Below are 24,836 nucleotides of genomic sequence, written 5' to 3' on the forward strand. Positions count from 1 at the left end.
TTGTCAATCATGTACAGATAGAGAAAGGAGCCACTGTCCTGGCCCGGATTCCCATTTTCCATTAAAATGCCTCCCTGCATAAAGGTACCTCACTGGCTTCCAACAAGAGAAAAACAAAACAAAATTTTGTCATTGAAAGCCCTTGGCATTCTTTTGAAGTGCGACTCTCCCCGGAAAGAGTTACATTTTAAACCTTTTGTAGTGAAGCCAAAGGCAGTAGAAGGATCCAGAAGTTCTCTGGATCTGTTTTTACATGAATAAAAATGCCCTGCCTCAGCAGGCTTTTGTGAAGGTCACCCAAGTAGGTCAGTACTTTACATATTCTTTGTGCACAGTCCTGGTACTTTTTAAGTACTACACAAAATGAGGCTATATATATATATATATATATATATATATATATATATATATATACACACACACACACACACACACACACACACACACACCCTGGCCCGGGGGGGGGGGGGGTGAAGCAAGCGTGAATTGGAAAGGTCTGATCCAAGTGTGGTAAGAACCTCCCGAAGAGGCCGGCCAGCGGTGCGTTAACGTGTAATTATCATCATTATTGTGATGGAAGGAGGAGGCCTGACTCCCCACCACCCCAGCGGAAGGAAGGGAGTCCTGTGCACTTGCTGGGGAGAAGGGGAAGCAGCAGAGAAGGCGGAGGGTGTGGGAGCCGCCCTGAGACTGAAGCCATCTCGCTAAGCCTAGCCGGGGACAGATAACCCGGGGCGGAGCTTTGATGGCGCTAACCGCTCCAGTTCCGTCTTTCTGGCCTTCCCAAACCAAGCTTGACAAATATTTGCTGAAGGCATGAGTCCTCTTGACTGGAGACCGCAGAGTCTGCAACGCATGAGATACACAGCGCGTCATCTGTGCACCCCGAGTAAGGGGACGGACGTCTCGGCTTAACGGGCGCATCCCGGGGACCTAGGGGCCCTCAGAGCATGCGAGCTGCAGGTGGGGCATGCCCTCAAAGCAACCCGGGCCCAGAATCCAACGGAGGGCGCACACGACCGCCCGGGTCCCGTCTCCTGGCCGCACCCACCTTCACCCCACGGGCCTGGCAACCGCCACCTTCCTTCCCGCTTCTGCAGCGAGGCCGAGCTTCGAGGCATGCGCGGCGGCACAGCCTGACGGTTCGCGCGTCCGGTGGGCAGAAGCGCTTCAACCGTCAGCGCGCTCGACCAATCAGAGCATGTGTTAATTTCACGGAATCCCGCCCCCTGGGGGGGACTATGGCAACCGGAGGCCATTCAGGCGGCGTGTTGTTGCCGCGGAGCCCCGCCCCCAATAGGGGTACTGGGTGACGGGCGAGGGTCATGGGGTGTAAAGGCTTCTGAGCTGCTGAACCTCGGAGGGCCGCCGCATCCCCTTGCCCCGCGGCGGCCATCAGCGCGCGCGGCCCCCGCACTCGGCCGCTCACCCACCGTCCCGCGGCGGCGCGGCCCATGCGGCTGGGGGCGGAGGCCGGCGCGGGCGCGGGCTGGGCGTCTCAGGTGCGGCCGGCGGCCGGGAGAGGTGAGGGGGCGGTGGCGGGGCCCGCCCCGGCCCGGTGATTGGGCGCTGGCCGAGGGCCTCTGGGCGGCCTGGAGGCGCCCCGGGCGGGGAGCCGCCGGCAAAGCCTTCGGCGCGCGGAGCCGGGAAGATGCTGCTGTCCCTGGTGCTCCACATGTACTCGATGCGCTGCGTGCTGCCGGCCGCGGTGCTCCTGGGCACGGCCCCCACCTACGTGCTGGCCTGGGGGGCCTGGCGGCTGCTCTCCGCCTTCCTGCCCTCCCACTTCTACCAGGCGGTGGACGATCGGCTCTACTGCGTCTATCAGAGCATGGTGCTCTTCTTCTTCGAGAACTACACCGGCGTGCAGGTGAGGCTCTGCCCGCGCTCGGCGCCCGTCGGCCGCACCTGCCTCCTCCCGCCTCTCCACCTGGGTTCTCGGCTTGGAACCTTCCAACCGGCGCCCCGCCCCCCACCCGGGGGACTTTAGGATCGTTCGGGTCTGCCCGGCAGATCCGGCGCCAGAAACACGTGCCGTCACCTCGTCCTCCCACCGCGAGGGGAGTCTCACGGTCTTATGTAGGCTTTGGCCCCATGCTTCTTTGCGGATACCCCAAGATCACTAGGATCTTGGAGTGATTGTAGTTCTGTTCGCAGGCTACAAGTGGCACCCCCAGGTTTTGTAACTGTCTGTCTCGGGGCTTCGCGGAGTCGGTGCAGATGGACGTTTAAGTAGGGCAAGCAGTTGACAGTTTTTGGCGTTTGGTCTAAGAAGGTTGGTAATGTTTGAGGTCAAAAGTGCGCTGTGAAAAGCCGGAGACATTGTGTTGAAACGGATTGGTGTTACTATCTGGACAGCAAGTACAACTTTTTTTTTTCTTTTTTTGCGTTCTTCCAGTGTGAAGGAAAGCTGGACGAGGAAATTAATAATTTGTTACTGTAGAAGCCCTACGGTACTTAAAATTCTGGCCAACTTACACTAGGTTTAAATGTGCGGCTCATTTTTTTCTCTGATGACTTCGCTTCTGTTACTTGGTGGAGATTGGATCTTTAGATTAAAATTTGTGGGGGGGGGATGGATAAGACCCTCTTTGGTTTTATTTCAAGCGTCTTTTACAAAAATAACATCTGCGAGTTTTCCTTTTATTTCCCAGTTGGGACAAAAGAGCTTGATTCTCGGTTATGCCTTATGTCCATCCCGTTCTTCCTCTCCCCCCCCTCCCTCCCGTGGTCAGGCTTGGGGTGGAGGGAATGCCCTGGTATGGTTTTGTCTTTTATGCCGTTTCCCCCCCCTCCCCCCCCCCCCCCAGAGCAGCTGTTTTCACCCCGTTGTCGACCAGCTCCTATTTTCAGTTTGCAGTTGCACTGCTGTGGATCCCTGATGACTGGGAGTTTGCCCCAGTTGGAGGTTGTTTGGGGGAAGGGAAGTAGGAGAAGCCAGGGCCTACGTTTAAACCAGTGTCTGTAAGTGCTTCCTAGGAGAGAAAGATCGCTCTTCCAGATCATGGCTTCCTCTTCGTTGACTTTTAAAGTGGGCTTCATTTAACATTTTCAGGAGTTCGGGTCAATCATTAACCCCCTCTGCTCCTACTTCGCCACGTTGGTTTAAACGGGTGGCTTCATCATGATTAAATCTTTAACTTCACATCACTTGACAGCCGGCCTGGGCTAGGACGAAGACAGAACCTAGGACAAAGTGCCTTACCTTTTAGAAAAATGGTGCTTCCTGTGGTGGATTATTGTGATTTTGTTCAGAGAATAGAGCATGCAGTGCAATGTGTAATATACCAGTGACATACTGCGTGCTTAGCAAGGTTTCCCATTTTAAAAATGGTTGCAAAATTTCAGAGTTCCTAAATTGTGTGGCTCACCTCATACCTTGTTCAGTGTGGGCTTCCAGTTTAAGGGTTTTTGTTTTTTTTTTAATGTTTATTTATTTAGAGAGAGACAGAAAGAGAGATGATGAGTGGGGGAGGGGGGAGAGAATCCCGAGCGGGCTCCACGCTGTCAGCACAGAGCCGGACTCGGGCTCAAACTCACCAACCACCATGAGATCATGACCTGAGCTGAAACCAAGATTCAAATATTTAACCGACTGAGCCACCCAGGCACCCCTGGCAATCAGCAGTTTGATCTCTGTATTTATGGGTCTGTTTCTTCTGTGTTTTGTTTTTTAGATGACACATGTAAAGTGAAGCCATTTGGCATTTGTTTTTCTTTATGTGATTTATTTCATTTTGTGTAAAACCCTTTGCATCTATCCATGTTGTCCCAAATGCCAAGATCATTCCTTTTTATGGCTGAGTAATACTCCAGTGTGTGGCACATCTTTACACATTTGTGTATGAATGCTTCCATATCTCGGCTGTTATAAACAAAGCTAGAATAAACATCAGGGTGCATATCGTGTCTTTGTGATTAGTGTTTTCATTTTCTTTGGGTAAATACCCAGTAGCGGAATGACTGGATCAGATCGTATTTGTGTTTTTAACTTTTGGAGGAATCCCCAATACTGTTTTCCACGGTGGCTGCACCACTTTGCATTCCCACCAACAGCGTGTGAGGGTTCCCTTTTCTCCACATCCTCGCCAAAACTTTTTATTGTCTTTTTGACACTAGCCATTCTGACAGGTGTAATGTGATATCTCATTATGGTTTTGATTTGCATTTGCATGTTAATTAGCGGTGTTGAGCATAAATTAGAATGTTTTTAAATGGCACTTTAATGCTTTTTAATTCTGGATTTAAAAAAGAAATGGTTCATGGTAGTGTAACAATATTTTTTTATGCATAGGAGTTTTAGGCTGAAGGAACAGAAGTCCATGAAATTCATGATTTGTGCTTGGCAGGTAAACCTATTTCAGCAGGTATACTTGAACGTTCCATTGGATTCTAGGTAAATGTCTGTTCTTCCTATTTCTACTACTTTCTTTTCATATGCATTTTTTTTTTTTTAATTTCTTTTTTGACAGAGGGAGTGCATGAGCAGGGGAGGGGGCAGAGGGGAGAAGGAGAATCTTACGGAGGCTCTACGCTCAGTTGCAGAGCCTGACACCGGGGCTTGATCCCATGACCCTGGAATCATATCTGAGCCAAAATCAGGAGTTGGACGTTCAACTGACTGAGCCACCCAGACACCCCTCCCGTGCGGTTTTGACACAGGAGAACATTTCAATCACTGTTGCTAAAGTTACTGTTTATAACTATTTATCCTTTTAGGTTCTCCTAGAATCTTTTTAGTACTGAGATTCAACTGGGTACCTTCACCATTTACTTTGCAATAAGCAGTCGGGTTTTTAAAGTTTCAGGGCACCTGGGTGACTCAGTTGGTTAAACATCTTGACTTCAGCTCAGGTCATGATCTCACAATCCGTGGGTTTGAGCTCTGTGTCAGGGTCTGTGCTGACAACTCAGAGCCTGGAGCCTGCTTCAGATTCTGTCTCTCTATGTCTCTGTCTGTGTCCCTGCTGGCTCTCTCTCTCTCTCTCTCTAAAAAAAAATAAACATTAAAAAAAATTTTAAGAAAGGATTTTAAAAATTTCATATATCTCTCAATTTGAGACTCACTGAAAATCAATACACACTTCTGTATCATTTTGAGGGGCACTGATTCAAATAATTATATTTCTTTTCTGTTGCTGCCATAACAAATGACCTCAAATTTAGTGGCTTAAAACAAGAGAAATTTAATCTCACAGTTCTAGAGGCCAAGTGTCTGAAATCGGAGTGTTTGCTGGTTTACACTCCCTCCTGAAGCTCTGTGGCAGCGTCATTTCTTTGGCTGTTCCAGATTCGGTGGCTGTTGGCATTCCTTGACTTGTGGCCATGTAAGTCCACACTCTGCCTAGCACTCTTCTGTCTCAAATGTCCCTCTGCCTTCTCTTCTAAGGACACTTGTCATGGGTTTAGGGCCCACGCAGATAATCCGGGATGAGCCCCTCAGCTCAGATCCATTGACTTAATCGCAAATGCAAAGACCGTTTTCCTGAGTAAGGTCACACTCACAGGTTACAGGCATAAGACACGGACAGTCTTTTGTGGGGTCAGCATTCAGCCCGCTAAGTAACTCAATTCTGCTTATTCTTAGAGCTGGAGTTCAAGAGAAACTTGGGAAGCTAAAAAGAAAGTGGGGAATACTGGCAGAGGCAGTGGTGAGGACTCAGGAGTTGGAAGGTGATGTGATTACTGGAGTCTGGAGTTTCTGTCCTAGGGTGCTGTCCTGAATGTTGAGATTCCTGCATAAACAGTAATTGTGATAGTTATGGCAGATGATGAAAAATGCAAACATGTTGTTTTGGAAGCTGTTAAAAGTTCATGTACTTATTTTCTAAATGTCAGAATTCTCTTGTCATTATTTTCAAAAACAATTCTACTCTTTCCCCTCCTTCCAGTGGAATGCACTAAACACTGATCATTGATATTGGCAGGACAAAAATATCTAGAGATACAATACACGTCTCCTAATCAACATTAATAAACAGTTGAGTCAAATTTTTTCTCCTGCTTAAATCATTTTGTACCACTCAGCATTTACTTTAAAATGTTTTACATTAGGGGCGCCTGGGTGGCGCAGTCGGTTAAGCGTCTGACTTCAGCCAGGTCACCATCTCGCGGTCCGTGAGTTCGAGCCCCGCGTCGGGCTCTGGGCTGATGGCTCGGAGCCTGGAGCCTGTTTCCGATTCTGTGTCTCCCTCTCTCTCTGCCCTTCCCCTGTTCATGCTCTGTCTCTCTCTGTCCCAAAAATAAATAAACGTTGAAAAAAATGTTTTACATTAATAGCCCTCTCTTCTAATTTGCTCTTCCTCAAATGCTAACGTGATCTATTATAACAACAAAATGTGGACTTTGAGATACAAAAAATTTAGTTTTTCAACTGACCTACTTCAAGTACAAAATAGTCCAAAAAACACTGGAAAGAAGATAGAGCCTTTATGCCTAAGATTTTGATGTTTTTTTTAAATGTGCTCAGTTAGAATACTCTTAAATACATCTCTGATAATGCATACCTTTAATGAAAACATTATTTTGAGTTCCTCAGGAACAACCAAAGCTTTCCTATTCTAGGTATGGTCTCTAAGACCATTTATAACTGGTTCTCTCTGTAGCTAATCTATTAGAATGAAACATGTTTATTTAGAACAAGAGAAGGGCCTTTATGAGTCGGCCTCCTTTTTATTGCATCTGGATGCTGTCTGCATTTCTGCTAAAACGTTGCCCAGAGATGTCTTGAATATCAGTCGTCCTAAAGAGGATATAAATATTTTGTATCCTTGATTTCCTTTTTCTCTATTTATTCATCATCCACGTGAAGACCTTAAAAGACCTTAGATTACTTCCTTCAGTGTACCCGGGTGTAAGGTTGCTGGCCAGATGGGCTTGTGCTTAGGCATTTGCTTGTTCAAGAATGACACCGGCCTTTCAGAGAGGAAATTAAACATTGCCCAAATCAAATATGATGTTAGTCTAACACACTTGAAGTCTGGCTAGGGAATAGACTTCTAAGAAAATCTTAGAGAAATGTAATTAGAGCCGTGCTTTTATACTTTCTATAAATAAAGCCCCCCCCCATTGAGCAAACAAGTTATTTTAGGTTGCATTGGTGTAAGATTTCTTTTAATGTCTTTTTTCTATTTTAAATCACAGATACAATGAAATACTGAAACACTGATACAATAGTTTGAGAAAGTTAAAGTTCCCTCCACCCACACACACCTTTCCCAAGTATGCCGCAATTTGGTGTGTAACTTTAGATTTCTTCTCATTAAATAAATGTACATTGTGGGAAGACTCCCCCAATGAATTAACCTTTTGGATGTTTTTGTTTGTTTTGTTTTGTAGTGTTTACTTATTTTAGAGACAGAAAGAGAGGGCAGGGGAGGGGCAGAGAGAGAGGGAGACCCAGCATCTGAAGCAGACTCCGCACTGTCAGCACAGAGCCCCACACCGAGCTCGAACTGACAAACCATGAGATCATGATCTGACCCAAAGTTGGGCGCTTAATGACTGAGCCACCCAGGCACCCTTGGATGGGTTTTGTAGTAGCGCTGTATATGCCTGTGTCCCCTGGGGACACCTCTGTGCTGTTAGGATGAGGAAAAGAAAAGTATGAATCTAAAGATCAGTTTACTTTCCCTCTTTTGTGAATTTGTCTGAATTTGTGGAGCTGAATGAACTGAAGGCTGACTCTTCCAAAATGAAATCACAAGTTTATTTTTACTTTGATATTTTCTCTTTTTTTTTTATTTAAAATTTTTTTAATGTTCATTTTTGAGAGAGAGCATGAGAAGGGGAGGAGCAGAGAGAGAGGGAGACACAGAATCCGAAAACAGGCTCCGGGCTCTGAGCCGTCAGCATAGAGCCCCACGCGGGGCTCGAACCCACGACCCGCAAGACCATGACCTAAGCTGAAGTCGGACACTTAATCAACTGAGCCACCCAGGCGCCCCGATATTTTCTCATTATGGTTTCTTAAACACAGGTTTAATACAACCCCAAACTAAGTAGTAACTTCTAAGGAGTCCCCAGAAACTATCCTTCCTTCCTTCCTTCCTTCCTTCCTTCCTTCCTTCCTTCCTTCCTTCCTTCCCTCATACATACAGTACTGGAGTGTGCACCCTGTTCCAGTCCTGTGCTGGGTGCTAAGGGGTAGGTGGGCAAACCGGAGACAAGATCCCTCCCCTCATGGAGCTCACCCTCTGGTGGGACACAAGCAGTAGCAACAGAATTACAGCGTACCGTGCTCTATGAGATTGAGGCTAGTGGCTGGAGGGCAGGGGGCTGGGGAAGTTTGCCCAAGCAAGTGACATTTGCACGGAGCTCTGACAAAGGGCTGGTGTGGGAGGGTTTGTAGTAATCCCGGCGAGAGATGGGGGTCAGAGTAATGGGCAGAGTGGACGCGGAAAGAATGGAAAGAACCCTGGATCCATTTTCAAGGTAGCTGGGGCCTGGTGACTGGAGGTGAAGGGGAAAGGAGAGGAAGGGGTTCCTAACAAACTTGGCATTTCGTGAGTGCTGACTGTGTGCCAGGTGTTGTACTGCCATTGGCCTGTCACCCTTACAAGGTAGGCGCCTTCTTCCCCTTTACCCTGGGGAACAGAGTCACAGAGTTCACATGTGTGGTAGCTGGGCAGGATTCCGTATATGGCGCTCCGGCTTCAGGACCCATTTTCCGAAGATGCTTTGCCAGGTGGTGTGGTTATGTTGCTTGGGACGAGATCCAAGTCTCGATTTATTCATGCCGGGAGAAGCATGCACGAACAATCCCAGTAGAGGCTGATCCTGAGATGGGAGTGTTCGTGTTTGTCAGCTTGGTGACACGAAGGTGAGACAGCTGCCTGGATTATTCAGGAAGGCTGTGTCACTTATCCTGAACTGCTTTGAATCCTATTTCAAACAGGAGTTAAGTATCACGGCATGCTTAGGAGAAAGAGGCCCTCGATTGATAACTGAACGAAAATGAAGATTCCTGAGGGTGGCCTTCAGAGCCGTCTAAATTCTGCCCTGGCCAGTTTTTCCTTTCACTGGTTTCACTGTAGGCCAACCACTGCTTCCTCCCCAGGCCCCAGAGGCCCCGGTGTGTTTTCAGCCACGTGCCTTTGGACCACTCTTCTGTAGCTACTTTCTTCCAACTCAGGCCCCAGCTCTTCCTCACCTCCTCTTGGTGTCAGGATCACATACGTGATATTAACGTAACATTAGCATATTTTACCGTCTGTATTGCCCTCTCCACAAGGTTGTAACCTTTTGGAGATGGCAATAAAGGGGAGAATAGTTTGACTTGATTTTTCCCTTTAACCAAAGGGCGGAAGTACTTGGGATGCTGTACTTCTGGTTGGGTTTCTGTGGAAGTGTGGATCCACTGTTAATGGGGATGGATTCTTGAAGGACCTTACTGGTTGACAGGTTTTGATTTAACAGGGACAGCAGGTCTAGTGAGTCTGATTGTATTCTTAAGTAGGTAAAGGGGAAAGACAAAAGAACAGTACCCTCAGAGGTACCACTGAGAAAGAATAACGTCAGACACTTTGTAAAAGAGGGAGTTCTAAGGGTGCCCAGGTGGCTCAGTCGGTTGAGTGTCGGACTCTTGGTTTTGGTTCAGGTCATGATCTCATGGTTCCCGGGATCGAGGAAGTCTGCCTTGTCGCTGACAGCACAGAGCCTGCTTGGGATTCTCTCCCTCTCTCTGCCCCACCCTCCCTCCCTCTGTCTCTCTCTCACAAAAGAAAGAAAGAAACGTAAAAAATAAATAAAAGCGGGCCTTCTGGAACAGCCAGCAACATAGAGAAACCTTCATTGACTTGTCAGTAAACACCTGTACTTTTTGCTGCTTTTGAACCTATGCGGTTCTCTAAGGTTTGTTCTCTTTCTCTGTGGGAACCAGCGATGCGCTTGGGTGTCTTAGAGGGTGTTGTAAGTGGTATCTTAAGACAGCCTTACTCTGCCTGGTCTCCGGGTGGGAATTTCAAGAGCACAAAGAAATGAGGGGGTTGACACCTGGAAAGGAGCATCACCTTAACTGCTAACCACATGCCAGGCTCTCAGGTTTTAGATTAAGAAAGTCGTCTCTACTCTCCAGTGACACACAATTCGGCAGTGTAGGAGGAAGTCACTTTAAAAAAGTGCATATGAGATAAGTTACTTATAAAGGAAAGAAATGAATAAAGAGCTGAGGAAATTGAGGAGTCATGCGTGTGAATCCCAGCACTTGCTTCGCTGTAGGGAGCATCGTGCATAAGCAGGTGGTTCCGGAAGTTGGATCCTGCAGAATGGATGCCAGCGCTTAGCGGCTCACAGATTGCTGTGCTCCCATCCTTAACTTGTATTTCTGGACGAAAAACATTTTTTTAATTTATTATTTGAGAGAGAGAGAGAGAGAGAGCAAGCAAGCGAGCACATACACAGGAGAGGCAGAGAGGGAGAGAGAGAATCCCAAGCAGGTGCTGAGCTGTCAGCCCAGAGCCCGATGCAGGGCTCTGTCCCACCATGGTGGTATCATGACCAGAGTGGGAACCAGGAATCCCACACTTAACTTAACCCACTGAGCCACCCAGGTGCTGAGGAAAATTTTTTATGTCTTATTTTTTTCTCATGAGTATCTTATCTCCTTAGAATTCAGATTGAAAAAATCACATAAGCTCCTAGTATTTGGAATTTTTGCAGAGAATAGTTTTGTGCCCGTCAAAACAGTTTTGGATCTTGGTGTGAGAAACCGGAGCGTGATTCCTCGTTCTCTGCCACTGTGTGTGTCGACTTGAGTAAGTCAGTGTCTCAACTCCATATTCTCATCCTTAAGTGGACTACTGACTGTCATTTTATTTTCTTTTTTTAAAATTTTTTTTTTCAACGTTTATTTATTTTTGGGACAGAGAGAGACAGAGCATGAACGGGGGAGGGGCAGAGAGAGAGGGAGACACAGAATCGGAAACAGGCTCCAGGCTCTGAGCCATCAGCCCAGAGCCCGACGCGGGGCTCGAACTCCCGGACCGCGAGATCGTGACCTGGCTGAAGTCGGACGCTTAACCGACTGCGCCACCCAGGCGCCCCTACTGTCATTTTATTTTCAAGAGTAAATGAGATAATATGTGAAACTGCCCTCAACGAGTGGTGCATTGTAGATGCTCAGAAAAACACACCCTAGAGAGTAAGGACAATACCAAGAGATTTACATGAGGAATGTACAAGAAAGCTTTGTGATTCGTAAGGTTCCTTTTTAAATGTTGCTCGATCATTATTTTCACATACTGGTTATTAGACAAATGGCTATGTGTATAATTTGATCTTGGTTCTGAGGGGCATCAGATTTCCTGTTCAGTGAAGTGTTGTTTCAGATTGAGCAGAAAAAGACCAGTGTTTTTGTTTGCATTACAGTAAAAATCTTGTACTGGTTAACCGGTAGTATATTCCATTGGCATAAAAAAAATACTGTTGAAAATTCATTTTAAATGATTATAAACAGTGTAGATTATACATGTAATCTTATTAGAACACATTCTTTATACACATTTCTGTGTAATCAGAGACTTTTTTTGTCTTATTCATCACTTAACACAGTTTTGAATAAAAAACTTCACTATTGGACAGTGGTAAGAACAACAGTTAGCTTTTGGAGGGATAGTTACTATATTCAAAGCATGGCACGACTAGTGTCGTAAATTTCACCACAACCGCATGAGGAGTGGTTGCTGTTATTACAATCATTTTACTTGTAAAGAAATAGATGAGAGAGGTAAGGTACTTTTACTCAAGTTCACATAGTAAGGTGATAGACTAGGATTCAAATCGAAGTCGTGTTTTTTTTTTTTCTTAATGTTTATTTTTGAGAGTGCTAGTGGGGGAGGGAGGAGTGCAGAGAGAGGAGGGGACAGAGGATCCCCAGTGGGCTGCACGCTGTGGGGTTCGTACTCCGGAACCATGAGATCGTGACCTGAGCCGGAGTGGAGTCCGATGCCCAGCCGACTGAGCCCCCCGGGTGCCCTTCACATCCGAGTCTTAATTCAAATCAAATACTTTAGCCTGGGCTCTTAGTGACTGTTATGTTGCACTGCAGAGGAGGAAAAGCTCTTCCTCCGCTTTCTTAGGTTTATAGCTGAGGTCTGCGCATCAAACTGATAAAAGCCAGATTAACGGGCGAAAAGACATTTTCTGATGTTAATGTTTTTACATGCATTGGTGCCTCACAGAAAAGAAGTGGAGACCAAAAGAACTGAATAGACTCGGCTTAGGGGTTTATATGTCATGTTAACAAAGGGCAGTAACTTGTGGAAACATGGCTAGATAGAACAAGGGCTTCGGACCTTTTTTGGGCTGGTAAACTGTGGGAAGGTCCCTGGGGAATGTGTGCCAGAAAAGGGTGGTTTAGTAAGCTTTGCTCTGCAGACTCATCGGCTGCCTCTGGTCTTCCTGGCACGTTAGAAGGGAACACCTTCAGGAAGGGGTATTAACGTCACCTGGACAAACGGAAGTTTATGCCTCAGACAGGCAGAAGGGGTGTCTGCTGTTCCTTACTTGCCTTCAGCTCAAAGTAATGCCGTGCCAAAGGGGCATATTTGGGGGTAGCATGCTCTGACCCCCCTCCACAGACTCTATACTTAAGGGCAGTGAGAAAGTTTAAAAGTTCACTTTGCTTGCTGAAAAAAAATGGGTATTATTGGGATAAATGAAGAATCTTGTTTGTTTGTTTGTTTTCCCACAAAGAAAGAATGCTGTACATCCGTGTCCTGGTGGTGCCATCAGTTGGGTATTCTACTGTCTACTGTGTTAAACGTGATGGCTTTCGATTCCATTTCACTACCTCTTTTCAGGATACAGAGTCTTCAGGTTGTTTACATATCATGGAGAAGAGTAAACAATGTAAAGATGATGGTGAGGGAAAGAAGTCCAGCTCAGTCCATGCCTTCTTCTGATAGCCCTTTGGGCAGGTTTGTGTGACTAAAGCAGAATAGTCACCAGAGTGTTGCCATGAAGATAATTATTCATGGAGCATTTTTATTGTCCCCTTCTAATAAAATGAAAAGGAAAAAGGACTCTAGATGAGCTTTTAAGAAGTGGGTGAGCCTAAAATCGAACAATTATGATGAATCTAAAATTAAAGAGTTAGGAATAATAAAAAAGCCGTATGTTTTTCATCTGCCTGATTTTGAAGGAACAAATTACCTGTGAAAAAACCTGATTAATGTGATTCGAAATACGTGTACTAGAAGATTCCCAGAATGGATGCCTTAAAAAGTCACTGGTGCCCTTAAAGCATTTTACTTTGGGGGCGCCTGGGTGGCGCAGTCGGTTAAGCGTCCGACTTCAGCCAGGTCACGATCTCGCGGTCCTTGAGTTCAAGCCCCGCGTCAGGCTCTGGGCTGATGGCTCAGAGCCTGGAGCCTGTTTCCGATTCTGTGTCTCCCTCTCTCTCTGCCCCTTGCCCGTTCATGCTCTGTCTCTCTCTGTCCCAAAAATAAATAAACGTTGAAAGCATTTTACTTTGTTTATTCCAAAACCTCTTACTGCCGAAAATGAGATGCAGCTTTATCTACTTGTGAAAAATAAAAGTGCAACTTAATGATTCAGTAAACTTGTGCTCAAAACCACCTGAGTGCTAAGCCCTGGGGTAGAATAATGAACAAGACCCTGCCACGGAAGAGCTTATGAGCTCTAAGGGGTAGCATACGCACACACGCACACAGCGCGTGGATGCTCCCATAGGAGTGTGAACAGGGTTCGTCCTGGTGCAAAAGGGAGTGTGATTAATCCTGGGCTCTGGGTTAGAATGAGAGGGCGCGGGTAGGCTTATAGGTCGTCAATAGAATTGTCGGGGAGGAAGAACTTCCTCTGCCCTGCGGTCCTTCCAGCTGGACTTAGACTCAAGTTGCCATGAGACAGATGAACAGGAGAAAATCAAATTTAATAGGCATATGTATGGGACTCCACACAGGCGGATTGCGAAGATAGTGAGGCCCTGTGATGCTTACAGGAGCCGAGGACAAGGGAAGGGTCTGCAGATCCAAAGTGGAGAAGGCCTTTAGCAGGAAGCTAAAGGAGATGATTTGAAAAACAAAGGCTGCTCTATTATGCAAATAAGTTTCTTAGGTAAAGAGGAGTCTCTGTTAATTTTGCTCTTCCTCGCACAGGCTCCCCTTTTCGATGCAAATTTAGGCAGTTGAGAGGAGGGGAGAGAGAGAGGCAAGCAGGTGTCTTTTCCTGCATCTGCTGGGTTTTGATTACTTTGAACTTGAAATAATCTTTTTGCCAAAGTGGACTATCTTGGGGCAGCCTGCCCTTTTGTGTTTATATTTATGTGTAAGGGTATGTTGTAAATTCTTAGAAACTTTTTTTTTTACATTTAGCGAACACTACACCTGTCTGTCTCGTTGTATACTTAGTAAGGTAGTAATCGCTGTTAAGTATTTTGAGATTCTGCATTCTTAAAAAATGAAAATTTTTTCTTCCTCTCCATGTTAGTAAATTGAAAAACGAACTTTCCACCTAATGAAAGAAATTTGACAATTTCAAATTAGAACGAAGAGTTTTTTCTTTGAAATCTGGTAAATCAAGTGAAGGACCTTAAAACTTCATATATATGATACCTAACATTGTAATTCTGTGTTCCTTTCTTTGGTTAGTCAACATTTTTTCAAAGTACTTAAGAATGATATGCAACTATTACAATAAGATTTGCAGTTCATAATTTCATTTACTTTGCTTTTAGATATTTTCAAGTTTTAATTAGGAAGACTACTCTTTTCTAACTTATTTCTGTTGAATTTACAGTGGCAAATGAAAAAACTTAAATAGGCAATCATCCAAATGCCTACTTTAAGATATTAAATTATGTTTTGTGAAAGGCTTACCCTCTTTTGTACCATCCTGCATTTCATTTGGAAATAGCTTTTATTTCATATCAAACAGTATTGATATCATATCAGTCAATTAATATCATATCATATCAGTTTGATATTCATATCAAACAGTAATCTTTAAAAGTATGATTGATGTATTATGTATTTTCCCTTAAGTGGCTATGAATTCGTTGTTGTGGTTTTTTTTCCCCCTTCTGAGTGGTGTAGCCGTAGAACTACATTTTCTCTATCTGTTTTGCCCAATTAAATTCATTGCTTATCTGGGGCGCTTGGGTGGCTCAGTTGGTTGAGCGTCCGACTTTGGCTCAGGTCACGATCTCACGGCCCGTGAGTTCGAACCCCGCGTTGGGCTCTGTACTGACAGCTCAAAGCTTGGAGCCTGCTTCATGTTCTGGGTCTCCCTCTCTCTCTCAAAAATAAATAAACATTAAAAAAAGTTTTAAAAAATTCATTGCTTATCTTACTGTCTCTAGCTACTGTAGAGGCCACTTTTAGGCAGCAGGCTTGAGCAATGGAAACTCAAGGCAAAAGGGCCCAGAGCGACCACCAAGCTGAACGCCAAGAGGCTCATTAAGTGACCCACCAGGAATGGCCGTGGGCACTAACTAACCAACGGGCTACTGACAGCCAGGCACAGCTACCAAAAACGGGAGAATTCCATACGTTCCCATCCTTCCTCCCTCCACCCTGTAACTAAAGCCCCTCACCATCACCTCCTGGAAGAGTGTCTCCTCTGCGGTCCCGCCTGCTGCTTTCTGCAGTGTACTCAGTAGACTTCCATCTCCCTTGCTCCGCCTGGGGTGAATCCTTTCACTGCCTGCGCCACCGGCCCCCATCTAATCAGCACACACCGGAATTACCACAGTCAATCTAAAATAACACCTTTTCATAACTTGTCTGTTACCTGCCCTTCAGAGGCTACAGCCTAGAAGTCTGTTACCCAAGCCCAGAGCAGGATAGGAAAAGGAGGGTCTCTTCTTGTATGGTTCAAGTGCTGACTTCAGCTTGAGGGCAGGCAGGTCTCCAAAGAGTAGTAACCTTTAAATGTGAGTGTGTCATCCAAGGAACTTAAGCCAAAAAACAGTCGCATCGCTGCAGTACCATAAACCCAGTGCATGGTAGCCAATGGACTCGAAGCAATTCTGGCTTTTTGGTGAGAGAACGGGGATTGCTCACAAACAAGAACTCCCTATTAACCCTGCGTAGATCAAACTATTGGTTTAGGGTTTTGTTTTGTTGGCACTGATTTACTTTATTAATAAAAATTTAAGCAAATATCTAAACAATTATGTATTATAAATTACATGTATAGCACTGAATAGTTTTCTGAGGAAGATAATAGAAATCTCAGTCTGAGTTCCTGACGTCCAGACCTCTATGCCCTCTATTTCCATTTTTCTACAGAGATGCTGGGTTAATGTCATTTTCTTTCTTCTGTTGTTAAGATAGGAATGAAGAGTGTTGCCACCAATATATCTGTGTGGATATCTAAAAAGCCTTGGTTGATTCATAATCTTGCATAATCCATGATCACAAGGTACAGAAACAAAAATGCCCTGAGTAAAAAAATACCACTGTTAGCAGTCCTTTCCTTTAAAGTCTTTAAACATACACTTTCAACTTCTTTAAATAATTTATTATGAGACATTTACATTTAAGACATGCAGAACTACAGAAAAACTTCTATAATGAACACCTGTGTTCCCACCATCCGGTTTAAGAAATAAAACATGACTTCTAAGAGTTGAAGCCACTGTGTACCCTCCCATGTTGAAGCCTCCCCCCTTTGCTGGAAGTCACCTGTATCCTGAACTTTCTTGTTCTCTTGTTTTATTTCTTAGTTTTTAATTTTCTTAACTAAGTTCCATGTCCATCATGGGGCTTGAATTCGTGACTCTGAGATCAAGAGTCACATGTTCCACCGACTGAGCACATGTTCCACCGACTGAGCCAGCCAGGCACCCCAGCGAGCTTTCTCTGTTCTTCACAGAGCTACCGAGAGTCCTAATCATGAACCGTGTTTCCCTGTTACTCACAAAATCACGTTTTAGTCTTGAGTGTGGTATTCAGAAGACTTTTCCATTATGATTCGGGTCTCTGTGGGGTCTCCCTGCTCCAGCTCACCAGCCCTGCGGGTAGCTTGTTCTGACTGCGATACCGCTAAGATGCCTCAACAGGTCTCAGACACTACCGATTCCATTTCTTCGTCCGCCTTTTCATGAACGTCCTTCCTTCGTCTCATTTGCTGAAATCACACCTAATGGATGCTGCTTCTGCTCCACAGTTGACAGTTCTTTAATATAAAATGTGCCATATTTTCATCAAGTTTGCATTACGTCTCATAACAGTTGTATGTATCCCTGGCTGTCTCGGTACACGGTAGGCTTTTTGAAGGGAGGCATATCTTACAAAAAGGGTTCCGGAGATTGTAAGCGGTCAGTAAATGCTTCTGCTTTTCTCATGAGGATGTTGATCATTCTGTTCCACTCTATGACCTGCTCTGCACTTACTACGATAAACCTGTGCCACTTATGGTCTCTGATGCTTCTGAGAGAAATCTAATCTTTGTTCATCCTGGATGGAGATATTCATGACGTTGCCGATTCTTTGACCTGTTTTGTTACAGTGGTGTATGTTTTGAGATGTTAAAGTAACGTTTCTTTCTGTTTTCTCTTTCAGATATTGCTATATGGAGATTTGCCAAAAAATAAAGAAAACATAATATATTTAGCAAATCATCAAAGCACAGGTTTGTATTTCATTTGCCTGAAATGTAGGTTTTCTACAGAAAGTAGATGAGCTTTCAAAGTGATGTTTTTATTCCTTTAAATGAATTTTTGTTGCTGTTAAAACATGAATTTTCAATGCAGACATTATATCATGATCTTACATTTTTATGATTTTACTTTTTTGGAAAGTCAGGAATATGAAAACTGAATTTTCCTAAACTTACCCTTCTCCCTTGAATGGGTGTAAATAAGCCATTTTCTTTCATTTATTCTGTTTCTTTGAATAGTTCTTTAAATAATTTATGCCTTCTTTTTGTAAGTTATGTTTCTGGAAGTAAAATTGGGTCAAAGAATATACACATCTTACATATTTGACTGTTAACTTGCAGAAAGGTTGTGCTAGTAAGTGACTACCCCTTCCCTAAAGACAGTACTGTATTAATTTCTAACATCTGCAGTTCCTTTTGCCTCATCAAATGTTTTGCTTTAATTATAGCTTGTTATTCTGTCTGAAGAAACACAGAAGACTCTGGTCTTCGATTATAGTGCAGTGTATACTTTAAGGCACTTTAAAAAAAACTTCTTATTTTGAAATAATTATAGATTCTCAAGAACTTGCGAAAATAGTATATAGAGTCCATGACCTCTTAATCAATTTCCCCAGGGATGGCGTGTTATGTAGCTGTTGTACAGTATCGAAACCCAAGAAACTGGTCCTGGTTCAGGTACTTTTTAGTTCAACAAATAATTCAGTCCAGAGGAAATCCCACTTCTTTTTATCAAACCCGTAACTGCTTCTGATGCACACTTGCCAAAGTCCATTTTTATTACTTTAAAAAGTGTAGTACCCAGGAGTTCAAAGCCACACCAGCCTGATGGACGATTGTACCGTAATGGAAAATCACTTCAGCCTTGGCTGTTTATCTTCCTCCTGTCAACGGTGTACCTTCACGATTATGATTTGGTTGCTCTTATCACTGCCTGTGCCCTAGGTAAGGTAGAGGAAGGAGGCAGAGGTTGAAATGCATTTTTCTCAGTTTTGCTCATTGGTGATTATGCTCTGCTTTATGGGACAAGAGTTGATTTTATGGGACAAGGGTTGATAGGAGTTTTGAGGCAGCCGAGCCACAAGATGACAGTCAGTGTCTGCTTCTAACGCTGGCCTGTAGGGCAGGCCAGGGATTTCAGTGTTTCTCCGGTCGTGCCGGGCTTCCCTACCACCAGCGTCTTGCTCCTGCTCTCTGCTGCCGATGACGCATTTCTCCCGGGCTTCCAATCTCTGAATGTGAAGGACTCAGGGGTCCAGGGTAGGGAGCGGCTCATGCTAGCCCAGATTTCCTTTGCATTGACCCACTGGTTAATTTCATTAAAGTTTTTTTTTGGCCTAAGAGGATTCTGTCTTCAGATTCCTTGTTCAGGTTCCCTGCGTGCCCCCCGTTTTCCAGGTTTCGGTGTGGAAATAGTTGATAAATGGCACCGTGGAGCTAGCGTGAACAGGTTCCTGGAGGCGGTGGGACAAATAGTAACAATAAGATAAGAACCGCTACTGTCATGCCAGTGTGGGTGCTTCCTACGCGCTGGCCTTTATATACGTTACTTCAGAGGGAGGACTTTTGGAAAAGAGCGGTTTTGTTTTGTTTCCTGCTTGTGTTTGGAGCTAGAAAGCAATATGGGAAGTATGAGCTCCACAGTCAGCCCACAACTGGCCTGAAGAAAGGTCTCACTTCCCAGGTTGGAGAGCCATGCCCTCGTCCCCTTAACCTGACCCCCGAGGGCCTCAGACTTCCTGGTAGTGGGTCCTATACCAGTCAGCCTTCAGGATTGGAGAAAGGCGCTTTTCTGAATGCCTGTTTAAAAACCCACAGCTTGGGAACGTAACTAGATAGTGATTTTAAATTACGTTAGAATTGCCGGTTTTAGTCAGAATATGAAGGAATATGCCCAGAAAAATGAGCACATACAAATTTGTGTGTAGTTCCCGGTTCCAGAGGCCCCCAAGGCTTATGCATGTTCACGGGTCATTGGCCAGTGGTGTCTGGGTGCCCTTTTTAAAACCCCTCTGAGATTATTAACCGCAAATGAGTATCTAAAAACGTAATTAGCAGAAAGAATATTTCCGTGTTCACCTTAGACTTTCTAGTGCACCATCTACAAGGCCTGCCAGAATCCAAGTCTCTTCTCGGCCTGACCTTCCAGACAACTGACATTTTAATTAGTTTCTCTTCTCTGTTGTTTTCACTTGATGTGTCCTTCTTAGTCTCTTGTAACTTCTCTGCAGTGAGGATATAGGGGCCATTCTTCCGTCCGCTCAGCCTGTGTAAAGATCTGCTTTTGACACTGTTTGCCTCAATCTCATGAAATGCATCCTTTTCTTGGTTTAAGTGACATTTGTCTTGACTGACCGCATATGTGGTGAGTAGATGATCATAAAAAGACACGGGCTTTGCAGTCAGACCCTCATTCATAAGCTGTTCCGCAATAGGCTGTGTGACAGTGGGCAGATTACCTAGCTTCTCAGCCGTAGAAGTAGGCATCCCCATAGGCAGTGAGTGATGTCTACTGCTCAGGATTTTGGGGCAATTTCCATAGGCTAGCTCCTGGTTTCTCAGCCTGCCTGGCTTACTGGGGACATTTCGCGGGTGGGGGGGGGGTGGTGGTGGTGATGGTGGTGGTGGCTGCTGAGGAGCAGCGCAGCGCTGAATACACCCTACGCAAGTGCGTCCTGCCTGGTGTGTCTGACTTTGGGCCTCTTGTTACATAATAACGTAGGGGAGAAAAGCCTGGCTTTTCTTGCTATCCCTCCTCACTGCCCTCTCTTTTAACAAGTTGATGGGAATGATGACACTGCCTTGGCTGGATCGCTGTTGAGGAATTCTTATGTAGCCACATTTCTTGATCTCTTCATTAGCGTATTCTTGCCGGAAAATAAATGGTGAATAGTTACTGTAAAGGTACCTATTACCATCTCTGCTTTCAGTAACTCCGCTGTAGTCTAGAAACCCTATCAGAAACCTAGTTGAGAACAGTCAGGAGAAGTAAAGGTCATCGAGTAGCAAAAATTGATGGCACAAAGTGTGTGTGTTTTGACTACTAAAGCTTTTCCACTAAAATTTGCAAAAGTTTAAAGTCCTAGCCTAGGAGAGTTAATACCGACACGACGGATTTCACACTTCGTCTTCAGAGTCCTCGGGAGATGCTTTCTTGGCCCTGTGTACCATGCTTATTTCAATATAAAAATGTGTCACGAAAACCCCTCCAAACTTTAAAAAGAAATTGTTCCAGGAAATGATACCCTGTCTTGTTTTAGCCTTTGATTTAGAATCCCAAATATGCCCCAGGATGTATTACAGCCTTGGAACCATGCATTTAGTTCTCAGAATTTATTTACATTAGGTACCATTATAACAAGCTGGTTCATTTGGTTTCCGGGACATAATCAGAAAGAGAGGTGTTTATCAGTATTGTTTAGGTGATTTTAATTGGAAGGAAGGGGGTTGGCCGTTGGCCTCCATAGGAAGTTACATGCTGGAGAGTAAGGTGGTAGTTGATGGTTCTTTAGCATAGGGACATCCAGCCAACGTGGCTCCTATGGTCCCTGCTCAGAGGGGAGCGTCTGCATCACTCTGCCCAAGGAGAGCCTTAATAGAATTCATGCGTGTAATTTTAACTTAGATCCTTGAGAAAGAACTTGTGAATGAGAAAAAAAATTAAAAAGAGATTTATAATGATGGAATGTTTTTCCACAAGAATAATTTTTGGGGTTCCAGTGGCTAAGTCTTCAGGGTATTCTCCCTGGTATGATGTGTTGCCCAAAGGATTCGCACAGCCGTGACTCTGCGAAGGGCTGTCCTTTTTGGTTTAAACTAACACTAGCTCCTTTAATTCCCAGGCTTTTATTTGCCCCAGATTTTAACGTTTTTTCTCTAATTCAGTCCTTTTGTTCCGGCTTATCAGGCCCTGGCTACGCCTGTGGTAGTAGGACTGTATATTTTTCAGAGATTCTTACCGATTTGTTTTTCCACATAGCCCATTCTCTGCTTCAGTTTTCATTCTTCTCGAAGAGATGGGGTAGTTCGTAGCCCTTGGATTTCCAAGCAGAATCTCTGGGCTTCGAGACTTCCTACTGTTTGCCCCCTTCGTGTCATTTCCTCTGACTCTTTGCCCCGTGTCCTCAGTTTACCACCTTCTGCACACGCTGGCCCGGTTCCGATTCTTTGCTTCGGCCGGGGCTGGTCCTTCTACTGGGAATTTCTTCTCTCTTCCTAGAAGTTGTGGTATTATTAACACACTCATGTCTTCTTATTTTTATTTTTGTGACCCCTTAGTAGTAAGTTACCTGTGTAATGACACTTCCTAGCAGCCTGGGTCCGTGTCCTGTGGTTCTGTAAGGACCACTCACCTGCCCAGCACAGCCGTGAACTTCAAGCAGGTGTTCATTCTGACATTACAGCCTAGGATCGTGTCCCGAAATTCTTCAGTCAGGACACAGTGTCCTTGCCTTTTGTCGTGCATGTTAGTACATACACGATATTTAGTTGCACCTCACCGTTTCACTGAACCACTTTTTGCTGATAATTTCGTCCTGTTTTTTAGACTAAGAATTAGAGGAGCTTTATTCCTTGTTCATGCCACTTTTGTGTCACTCGTAGTGGTTTGTGACTTTTTTGTATTTTATCTCTGAAATAAAAAGCCTTTCAAGTAATGCGGGGAAAAAAAACACCAACAAAAAAAAATTAAAAAATGGAATTTGTAATTTTTTAAAAGTCTGCATTTGTTACAAAGTAACTTTAAAATTCTAATCATACTTTCCAAGTACATTCCTAGTATAATCTTGGGAAGAGGCTTTTTCTGTCTCTGTGAAGGGAATGCTGGAGTTTACATATGGATCGTTCACGCATTAATTTGTGTCTTTGCAGTGGACTGGATTATTGCGGATATTCTGGCCATCAGGCAGAATGCTCTTGGACATGTACGTTATGTGCTGAAAGATGGGTTAAAGTGGCTTCCACTGTATGGGTGTTATTTTTCTCAGGTAACTTTTTCCATACTTTTTCATACATCTGTACCTTATAAAAATTTTAGATTTAGAAAGCTAACATGCACTTAAAAAAAATGTATAGGTTGTTTTGTTTATTTTTTAGGTTCAGTAACTTACTCCAAATGGAAGTCATTTCATTTGGCATTTTTAATGGTGGGTATTTATATACATATCTGATCACCTAGGTGGGTACATAGCATAAATACAAATGTACAAAAATCAAACAACTAGGAAAAATTAAAGGCATAGAATTTGAAGGACGATTACCTTAAGAAGCTAATAGTAAAAATTAATCATGATCAGTAACACACTAAAAAACAGGGAGCTGTATATGCGAAGTGCTTAGCATGAGTGTCAGACACATGATGAATATTTAATAAATGAAATTTTCCAAAATGCCTTTTATTTACTTCTCAAGCCATAAATTTGGTCAAGCCACTTGTCTGCTCAAAAATGTGTGTTTCTCAGCTGCATTAGGTCCTAGTTGCTATGCAGGCATTCACGGTCCACCGTGACCTATCTCCCTGGAACCCACTTTCCTTTCTCGAGCCTGAATTGGTTTCTCCCTCCCTATCCTTCTTCAGGCTGTCCCTTCAGTTCAAGGTAATAGGCTCTCCTCTGCCTCCAAGGCCCAGTTTAGATGCTATTACGAAACCTTTCCTGCGCCTGGAAGTTTCCTCCTCCCTGCTTTTATCTTAGGCTGTCTTTATTATTACACTCCTCAGATTCTCCCGTTATCATTCTTGCATATGTATTTTACTGCACCAATAATTTTTTAAGTTCCTTAAGAAAATATACCTGTTTTTCACTCTTGTAGCTTCCATATACCTGGGAAAGAACCCAGATGTTTTTGAAATAAAATAGACTGTAATAAGCAAGTTAAACAACAGGAGAGAAATAGTATGTAAAGAATAGACATAAGGTCTCTCCCAACTCGGAGAAATTTTACTCGCGGTCTATGCATCCCGTGGCTTTTAATTCTAACGAGTTGGTGAAGAAGGAGTTTCTTCTTCGCAGTCCTCTCTGGGTGAATAATGACATGCATTGTGTAGAGCACGTGGAGTTCTTCCTGTGCACCCAGGCAAGCCAGTTTCTCTCTGGAGGGAACCACACGCAAGCTGGAAGGCCACTCCACCTCCCCCCATCTTGAGATCACCCCCTCCTTGCTTCTTGCTGTGTGTTTCCTCTTATTTTTGCTTAAGACAAAGTCAAATTCAGCCAGCTGGTTTATTTTACAGACGTGTTCGAATTAGCACAAGCAGGTACAGATAATATGGTGGTGACCTGATGCAAAGTTTTGATGAAGTACACTCACGAAGTTTAAATAAGGATGCCTTCATGTGCATGAAAGTGCCTGTGTCAGCCAGCCAGGGCTGCCCTGACAAAGTACCACAGACTGTCTCAAATGACAGACATTTATCGCCCCACAGTTCGAGAGGCTGGGGGTTCCAGATGCATGTGTCATCACGATCACTTTTTCCTCCGTGTCTCTTCTTTGCTTGCAGTTGGCTGCTCTGTGTCCTCCCTGTGCACGTACCTGTTGGTGTCCTAATCTCTCCCTATAAGCCACAGCCCTACTGGATTGGGGCCTACCCTTAGGACCTCATTTAACCTTCTTAAATGCCCCATCTCCATAGACCATCACTTTGGGGGTTAGGGCTTCAACATACAAGTTTTGGAGGAACACAATTTGCGTTCATAACAGTGTTACATAAACATCTGTAGCTGGGTCGGTTTTAAAAATCTCTAAAGATCCGGGTGCCTGGGTGGCTCAGTCGACTTTGGCTCAGGTCATGATCTCGTGGTTTGCTAGTTTGAGCCCCGCATCAGGCTCTATGCTGACAGCTCAGAGCCTGGAGCCTGCTTCAGATTCTGTGTCTTCCTCTCTCTCTGCCCCTCCCCTGCTCATGCTCTGTCTTTCTCTCTCTCTGTCTCTCTCTCTCTCTGTCTCTCAAAGATAAATGAACATTTATTAAAAAATCCCTAAAGATCACGAATATTGACATTTTATGGACACTTTGAGTGATTCTGCATCATTGGAAAAATTGAAAGCTAAGAATTATGTTACTGATCGACTTTTTTATTTTAAAAATATATTTTTGAGAAAGAAAGTATTTTTGTTTTAACTGTCAACAAAACTGTATGTTCCTGTATTTTCTGGGACTGTGTAGGACACAGTTTTTATTTCAATTATGTTGAAACCTAGGGGCAATTTCAGCTAAA

At 44.3% G+C, this 24,836-nt stretch overlaps 1 protein-coding gene across 3 annotated transcripts in view; it reads left to right on the forward strand.

The window, feature by feature from the left end:
- The first annotated feature begins 1,312 nt into the window (after positions 1 to 1,312).
- AGPAT5 (1-acylglycerol-3-phosphate O-acyltransferase 5) overlaps positions 1,313 to 24,836 on the forward strand; it is a 60,029-nt gene continuing 36,505 nt past the window's right edge. For all 3 annotated transcript variants that reach the window (XR_007151529.1, XM_047855683.1, XM_047855684.1), the window contains exons 1-3: positions 1,313 to 1,870; positions 17,526 to 17,595; positions 22,492 to 22,607. Coding sequence is in view for 2 of the 3 variants with exons in the window: in XM_047855683.1 (XP_047711639.1) it covers positions 1,652 to 1,870; positions 17,526 to 17,595; positions 22,492 to 22,607 (405 nt within the window). In the remaining variant the exon portion in view is untranslated. The remainder of the gene's footprint in view (positions 1,871 to 17,525; positions 17,596 to 22,491; positions 22,608 to 24,836) is intronic.

This window comes from Prionailurus viverrinus, chromosome B1 (assembly GCF_022837055.1).
Source record: "Prionailurus viverrinus isolate Anna chromosome B1, UM_Priviv_1.0, whole genome shotgun sequence".
In the NCBI taxonomy this organism is placed as follows: domain Eukaryota; kingdom Metazoa; phylum Chordata; class Mammalia; order Carnivora; family Felidae; genus Prionailurus; species Prionailurus viverrinus.